Below are 8770 nucleotides of genomic sequence, written 5' to 3' on the forward strand. Positions count from 1 at the left end.
GCTAAAGAATAATGTAAAATCTGCAAAACACCGCATAACATGCATGGTTTAAAATCAAGAAGGGAGTGCACCAAGGTTGTATCCTTTTACCATACTTACTCAACTTTTATGCTGAGCAAATAATCCAAGACGCTGGATTATATGAAAAAGAATAGCATCAGGATTGGAGGAAAACTCATTAACAACCTGTGATACACAGATGACACAACTTTGCTTTCTGAAAGTGAGGATGACTTGAAGCACTTACTGATGAAGTTTAAAGACTAGAGACTGCAGTATGGATTATACTTCCATATAGAGAAAACAAAAATCCTTATAACTAGTCCAGTAAACAGCTTCATGGTGGATGGAGAAAAAATGGAAGTTGTTAAGGATTTCATATTACTTAATTCTATGATCAACAGCAATGGAAGCAGCAGTCAGGATATCAGACGAAGTATAGCACTGGGAAATCGGCTGCACAGGATGTCTTTCAAGTGCTGAAGAGCAAAGATGTCTCCTTGAGGACTAAGGTGTACCTGACACAAGCTATGGTATTTTCAGTGGCCTCATATGCACGTGAGAGCTGGACAATGAATAAGGAAGACCGAAGAATAGATGCTTTTGAGCTGTGGTGCTGGCGAAGAGTGCTGAAAGTACCATGGACTGCTAAAAGAACTAACGGGTCTATTCTGGAGGAAGTGCAGCCAGAATGCTCCTTGGAGGCGAGAATGGCCAGACTTCGTCTCACATACTTTGGTCATGTTGTCAGAAGGAACCATTCCCTGGAGAAGGATGTCATGCTTGGTAAGGTGGAGGTTCGACAAAAGAGGGGAAGGCCATCAACAAGGTGGATTGACACGGTGGCGGCAGCGATGGGGTCAAGTGTAGCAAGAATTATGGAGCTGGCTCAGGACCAGGCGGTGTTTTGTTCTGCTGTTCGTAGGGTTGCTGTGAGTCAAAAATGACTTGATGGCACTTAACAACAACAAGGTTCATGAAAATTAGGTGGGAATGAATAGCTAAATAGCTGTCATTGAGTTGATTCCAACTCATATACACCTTATGTACAACAGTATGAAATGTTGCCCTGTTCTGCACCATCCTCACAAGTATGCTTGAGTTCACTGTTTTGGGTATTGTCCCAGTCCATCTCACCAAGGGTTTCTCTTGTCTTTTTTAGGGTTCTGATTTTGCCAATCATGACGTCCTCCTCCAGCAGTTGATCTCTCCTGATCCTATCTAAAGCAAATGAGTTGAACAGTGTTCTATTGTGTTCCATAAGGCTTTCAGTGGCTAATTTTTGGAAGTAGTTCTCCAGGCCTTTCTCCCTAACCTGTCTTAGTCTGAAAGCTCTGCTGAAACCAGTCTACCATGGGTGACCCTGCTTGTATTTGAAATACCAGTGACATAGCTTCTAGCATCATAGAAACACACAAGACACCACAGTATAACAAACTAACAGACATGTATTATGGAGAATGAGTAGAAAGTGGTATGTTTTCCCTAGACTAAAACCCATTGCCATCTAGTTGATTCCAACTCATAGCGACCATATAGGGCAGGGTAGAACTGCCCCATAGGGTTTCCAAGGCTGTAAATCTTTACTGACACAGATTGCCTCACCTTTTTCCTACGGAGAGGCTGGTGGGTTCGAACCGCTGACGTTTTGGTTAACAGCCAAATCCAAATTCTTTAACTACTATGACACTAGAGCTCCTTCAACTAAGGGGTATTGATTTATTGCATCAGGACAATTAGCAAGATAATATATTTAAATGTGTTTCAAGTTTTTCCATACTAAGTTCTCTTCTTATTTTTTTTCATTTTTAAGAAATATATATGTAATGTTTTTGATGTTCCTTTGCAATTATATGGTTCATGGAGAAGATTTTTCATGCAATTATCAGATAACATCCTGAAGGTAAAAAGAAAAAATAATAATGCTTTTGTTTTGGGGTGGGGGAACTATTCCAGGCATAGCCCTATTGTACCTGCAGTTGTACCGGGTTACGTGCGATCAGACCTATCTGCTCCGGTCCCTGGATTATGTGAAGAGGACACTTCGGAATCTGAATGGCCGCAGGGTCACCTTCCTCTGTGGAGATGCTGGGCCCCTTGCTGTAGGAGCTGTGGTATACCATAAACTCAAAAGTGATTGCGAGTCCCAGGAATGCATTGCAAAGTGAGTTTTGAAAATTGAAAATATTTACTCCAAATTCTAAATTGAGGTATTTGCTATAGAAAGATATTCAAAAATGAATTATTTTTAATGCATCCTCTATTAAAAGTGGATCTCCATAAGAAATAAAGAGGTTTATATATTATTCTGAGCATAATGGTGGAATCTCAGATGCTCCTTTTCTATTGAGCATGTGTTTGCTTAGTGTTTTGCAGGGATAAACATATCTCTTTGACTTACTTTAATCATTTTTACTAAGTAATTTTTGCTTGCTTGCCTTTGGTGCATGGATATTAGCTTACATGCCTTAAATCTACTATAAAACTGAATTAATCTTAGATTCAGCTTTTAAGTAACTGATTAGATGTGTTAATTATGGAACAATTAAACAAATACAAACTTTTGTTGCAGTAGTGCCTTAGGCACTATGCCACCAGACTCCCAGTTGATTTATAGTCTTTCCTAATAAGCAGAACTCAGGGCTCACTTCCAGGATCTGGTAGAGTATCTGGCCCATGCTAAACCAAAAAAAAAAAAAAAAACCTCACTGCCAGCGAGTCAGTTCCGACTCACAGCAACCCCCTTTTGGGTTTCCAAGGAGATAAATCTTTACGGAAATAGATTGCTCGGTCTTCCTTCTGTGGACTGGCTGGTGGGTTTGAACTGCCAGCCTTCTGGTTAGCAGTCAGATGCCTTAGGTACTACGCCACCAGAGCTCCTTTGGCCCATGCTAGTTGGTTATTATTTGTTGAGAGACAGAACCACTCAAGTTAATGCCCAAACATTGGCTACATTTTTAGTAGTAGCATTGTTAGATTATAGATTACTTTTTTCTCATTCTAAATTTCAAAAGGGAGTATCTTCTCTTACATGGTAAAAAGATGTTTGATCTTAATTTTGACATCTTAAAAGAATTAGTGAAGATTTTCTTGTCTTTTTTTTTTAAATTTTTTTTTAAACATTAGTTCTTACAGTATTTCTACATATGTATTTGTATGTGCTGTAAGAATGTCTGTGTATGTAATAGAGCTAACAAGGGGCAAAGTTACGATGAGTTCTTAGCTATAGCCAACCACCCCAAGGGAGTCAGTAGTTGGACCTGTGGGTTCAGGACCATGGTTGCAGGGGACATCACGCTCAACTGGCTTAATAAACTACACGAAACCATTGTTCTGCATCCTACTTTGGTGAGTAGTGGCTGGGGTTTTAAAAGCTTGAGTGGCCATGTAGATGCAACAATTGATCTCCTCATCCAGAGCAAAGGAAAAATGAAGAAAATCAAAGACACATGGACATAATTAGTCCAAGGGACTAGTGGACCATGTGAACCTCAGCCTATATGATCATGAGGCCAGTAAAACTAGATGGTGCTCAGCTACCACTTCCAGCCACTTTGAAAGGGATCAATAGTGCAAGAGATCCTGGGTAGAGTAGGACAACAATGTGGACCAAAACTCAAAATCATAAAAAAGACCCCATTGTGGGTTATTAGGAGTGGAAAGGAAGGGAATGGGGCACTGCAAAAATAAAATAATAATAAATAAATAAATGTGGCAAGTCATCATAGATATGGAGACCGCAGCATGGCTATGTGATTGAAGCATTAAAAAAAAAGAAAAAAGACCAAGTTTACTGGTCTAATAGAGCCTAGTAAGACGCCTGAGACTATGGTCTCTAGTTACTCTTCAGATCTGGAATTGAAGTCACTCCTGTGGCTTCCAGCCAAACGTAGACAAGCACGTAAGGTGAACATTTACATCAGGTAGATTCATTCCTTAGAAAGATCAATCATGGGAGAACAGAAGGGCAATATTTGCACAGGGAGATAGCGCAGGCAGGAATGCATAGGAAAGAAGGATATAGGGAAGAGGTTAGTACAGGGAAGAAGCAGGAAGAGAGCTGTTAAATTGTGGGGAATTGCATTTGATGTCATGAACAAACTGTGTATGAACTGCTGTTTGGAATTTACTCTGTAAACTTTTGCCCAAATCACATTAAAAATTTAATAATAATAATAATAGTTCTTAAAGCTCAATAGCAGTTAACTCCTAGAATGCTAGATTACTTCCTGTTTCCAGAAGTGGTATTTTAGGCATTCTTTAAGAAAACAGAGTTCTCTTGTTGGTTAGACTTTTGCAGCTCCAGAGAAGCATTGTGTGTGGAGATTCAGACCTTCCTGACGAGCTGCTTTACGGACGAGCAGGTTATCTGTATGCTTTACTGTATCTGAACACAGAGATTGGCCCAGGCACCGTGTGCGAGTCAGCCATTAAAGAGGTACTGTAGCATTACTGACAGCTGTTGACATATTCTCTCATCTCCGTCTTTAGACCCTATCAGTTACCATACAGTTATATTTGTGACTAGACTCTGCTTCTAGGTAGATGAATTTTTTTAAAGCATCTCATGAATATTTTTTTAAATGGCTCTTGTTTTTCCTTCTAGGAAATACTTTTAAATTCTATACTTTTCTTCAGCCTGTATTGGTTTAGTTGTTTTTACTGGAACCAAGCAGCAGTACTTGCAGAAAGGGAGAATGTTTATTTCTCCTTGTTGAACTGTCTGAACTGGTAGGCAGTTCAGGCAAATACAGCCAGAGACCACGACCACAGACTGGGGTTTTTTGTCTTGGTCTGTCATACTTGAGGGACATGTCCTTATCTGTATGACCAGTGCTACTTTGGTACCAGTAGCCCATGGGAAAGGGAAAGAGGAAGTGGAGGATAAGCAGCTTCCTGATTAAGGATACAGCCTGGAGTACATCCACATCACTTCTGCTCACATCCCATTGCCAACATGTGTCAAAAGGTCGTGTCTGGCTGACTCTAGCTAGCTAGGAGGCCAGATGCCCAACTAAAACCTGAAGGTGCTATTACCAAAAGGATGCAGGGCAAATGGACATAAGGAAGCAATTAGTCTCTGCCACATAGTCATTCCAAACAAGGTCCTCTTCTGTTCTGCCTAAAATTTTTCACTCCATAAGAGGTCTCATTTCGGCTTCCTTCATGAATAAATCCAAATCCTCCAACCCTTTCCTGAGAGATGTACTTACCAGTCTTTTGGGGGAAATAATTGCAATTACAAAATAACTAAATAATCTAGAACCATTTCTAACATAATACAATGCTAAGGAGTCATTTTAGAGCAAGTTTTTCTAGCTTTTAATAAACTCTTTATAAAAACTTTTGATTTTTCAGTAAGTATTCTTAACATCTTTTTCTTCACTGAGATTGCCTTGTGATTTCTCTCTGCCTGCGTTTATTACAAAATAAAGATAAGGAAGGTAGCTACTAGTGGCCTAAAGATTTTTAGATTATCAATATATAGAGAGAAAAACCTGTTTTTAGTGTTACATTACAGCAGTTTTTAATGTTAGTATTAGACTACAGCAGTTCTAAAGTTTCTTAGGCTTATGCTGTCTCTTTTATCTCTGTAGGTAGTCAGTACTATAATTGAGTCGGGTAAGACTTTGTCAAAGGAAGAGAGAAAAGCTGAGCGCTGTCCCCTATTATATCAGTGGCACAGGAAGCAGTATGTTGGAGCAGCCCATGGCATGGCTGGAATCTATTACATGTTAATGCAGGTAAGTAAAAATATTCTGAAATTCTAATAAAGTGACCAGCTTGTAATGCATTAGATCATATATGAAATGGCAAATGAAATTCTCTGTACCAACCACGTAGGCTTAAATTAAATGAGGCTTCTTTCTGAATCATGGATATTGGAACTCTGCTTCCTGAACTGCAAGCAGTGAACTTCTGAGAGCGTATTTGAGTGCAGTTCTGTACCAGATTTGTTGTTGGTTGCCCATACTTTCTTCTGTCTGTCTTCTCTTCTTAATTGAAGTGGGAACTCTTAATAGTAGAAAAAAATGTCAGGGAGCAGAAAGGGCCTCCAAGATCCAGACTGATGCCAAGCTTTTTTCATATGCATATAACCCCAACTTGTTACCCATTGTGTTCTAAATTTTTAACTAGTTTATTGTTGTGGTTATGAGCATGTGCACTAATTGTTCCTGACATCTACTGAATGTAATGCTTACTCCTCTGTTAGACAGTCAGCATCTTACCCTAATACTACTTCAACCTGCAGGTCAGCCTTTCTGCCTATGGTTACTTCCCTGGTAGCGTAGTGCCGAAGGCACTTGACTGCTAACCAGAAGACTGGCAGTTCAAACCCACCAGCTACTCTTCAGAAGGAAAATGGGGCAATCTCCTTCTGTAGTAATACTGCCTCAGAAACCCAAGGAGGGGTCGCTATGAGTCGGTTTCAACTCAATGGCAATAACAACAATATGTACAAAATCTACTTTTTTTTTCTTCTATATAAGCCTTTCTTTATTCTACTACACCCATAACAGAGTAGTTAATTAACTTGCTCAAAGTCACAAAGCTTGTAAATCAAAGGAACATGGATTAGAATTCAGATCCCTTTGCCTAAAGAGCCCGTATATAGAGAGTCTCCATTTTATGAACACACAACCTGTAGTTATGAACCAAGCCCTGTAAAGCCTATTATATTAAAAATTTGAGGTACATACAATGGTTCAAAATAACAAACAAGTGCTGCTTTGTGGCACACATCAAGAAATTATTACTATATTGTTTTGTTAACTGGAGAAAAGATTGAAGTTGTCAGGGGTTTCGTTTTACTTAGATCTATAATCAACATTCATGGAAGCAGCAGTCAGGAAATCAGATGATATCTTGCACTGGGCCAGTCTGCTGCAAAAGACTTCTTTAAAGTGTGAAAAGAGAAAAGATGTCCATTTGAAGACTAAGGTGTGTCTCACCCAAGCCATAGTATTTTCAATCTCCTCATGTGCATGTGAAAGGTGGACAATGAATAAGGAAGAGTGCAGAAGAATTAATGCATTTGAATTTTGGTGTTGGTGAAGCATATTGATAATACAATGGACTGCCAGAAGAATGAACAAATCTGTCTTGGAAGAAGTACTGCTGGAAGGCTCTTAGGAAGTGAGAATGGCCAGACTTTGTCTTAACCTCTTTTGACCATATTGTCAGAAGGGACTGGTCCCTGGAGATATCATTGTTGGTAAAGTGGAGGGTCAGCAAAAAAGGGGAAGACCCTCAATGAGATGGAATGACACAGTGGCTGACATGATGGGCTAAAGCATAGCAAATATTGTGAGGATGGTGTTAGGACTGGGTAGTGTTTTATTCTGTTGTACATACAGCCAGAGCTGATTCAATGGCACCTAACAACAAGATTATGGTAAAGATATTTTAGTGTATCTTCAAGTGTTTCTTTAATGTTTCTTATGCATAGAAAGGTACACTATATACTAAAACAAACATTTGACCAACTGACATTAGATATGAACTAAACTGTACCTACCTATTATGATTTACATGAAAATTTGACTTAAAGACAGATTTAGGATTGGAACTCATCCATAATCCAAGGACTGCCTATATTTCTTTTTTTTTTTTAATTGTGATTTGGGTGAAGATTTACAGAGCAAATTCACTTTCTATACAGTAGTTCACATATACTTTGTCTCATGTCATTGACCACAGTTTACCACAATGCAACAGCTCCCCTCCCACTTCCTCCCCATAGTTACCACTTCCCAGTGTCCATCCTTCCATACTCTCCTACCCCCTGAGCTCTCTCCCTGTGCATAAGCAGCCCTTCCTTTTCCCATGATTGTTCTTTCCTGGGTGTGTGTCTACTTGAGGTAAATGTTTAACTCACATGCCTGTACTTTGTTTGGCTGGAAACCACAGGTGTGGGTTCAACTCCATACCTGAAGGGCAGCTAGGGGCCATAGTCTCAGTGGTTCCACCAGGCTCTCTTGGACCAGCAAACCTGGTCCCAACCATCTTTTTTTTTCCCTCCAATTGATTTTGAGTTTTGTTCCACATTGTTCTCCCTCTCTATCCAGGATCTCCTACATCCCTTCCAAGTGGATGACATTGGTAACCGGGCACCATCTAGTTCTTCTGGTCTCATGGTACTATAGGTTGCAGATCGGGTGGTGTACCAGTTGCACGGACTGATTGTTTCCATTAATTTTGGTTTTCTTCTTTCTTCTTTGCTCTTGACGAGGAGAAACCCATCATTGCATCTAGATGGCAGCTTGCTAGTTTTTAAGATCCCAGTCGCTACTCACCAAAGAAGGAGGTGGAACAATGATTTGTATATTCTGTTATGCCAGTTGAGTTTGATGTCCCCTGTGCCTATGGCCCCAAGCCCACAGGATCAACTACTTGGTCGCTCAGGGTAGCTGGCTGTGACCAAGCAGTGACCACAACCTTGCCCCTTGTCAGCTCTACTATACACCTGGGGATTCTGATCATTCACATAAACTTATAGGACCATATATGATCTTGGATACACTCCCTATTTCATAGACATACCTGATCGTTTAGCCTGTCCACGTATCTATCCATCCATATACCCATGTTTGCCTTCACTGAGAACTGAGTACTGTATATGCAAAAGGGTTCATATTTATTGTCTGTACTTCCCATGTACCTCTCTATGTCTTTCTCATCCTCAGTGCTGTCATATTGGTCACTCACATTTGGTACGTTGCCTTTCTCTTCACCCAAATCAATATCTATCTCTGTCTATCTAACAGCA

At 39.9% G+C, this 8770-nt stretch overlaps 1 protein-coding gene across 1 annotated transcript in view; it reads left to right on the forward strand.

The window, feature by feature from the left end:
* The window catches only part of LANCL2 (LanC like 2), a 131025-nt gene that overhangs the window by 84758 nt on the left and 37497 nt on the right, over positions 1-8770 (forward strand). Inside the window, exons 3-5 of the mRNA XM_007941246.2 lie at positions 1957-2164; positions 4291-4438; positions 5598-5744. Coding sequence (XP_007939437.1) covers positions 1957-2164; positions 4291-4438; positions 5598-5744 — 503 coding nt within the window. The remainder of the gene's footprint in view (positions 1-1956; positions 2165-4290; positions 4439-5597; positions 5745-8770) is intronic.

The sequence above is a fragment of the Orycteropus afer genome, unplaced genomic scaffold, assembly GCF_000298275.1.
Source record: "Orycteropus afer afer isolate SDZICR_OR568_19922 unplaced genomic scaffold, OryAfe1.0 scaffold00077, whole genome shotgun sequence".
Lineage (NCBI taxonomy): Eukaryota > Metazoa > Chordata > Mammalia > Tubulidentata > Orycteropodidae > Orycteropus > Orycteropus afer.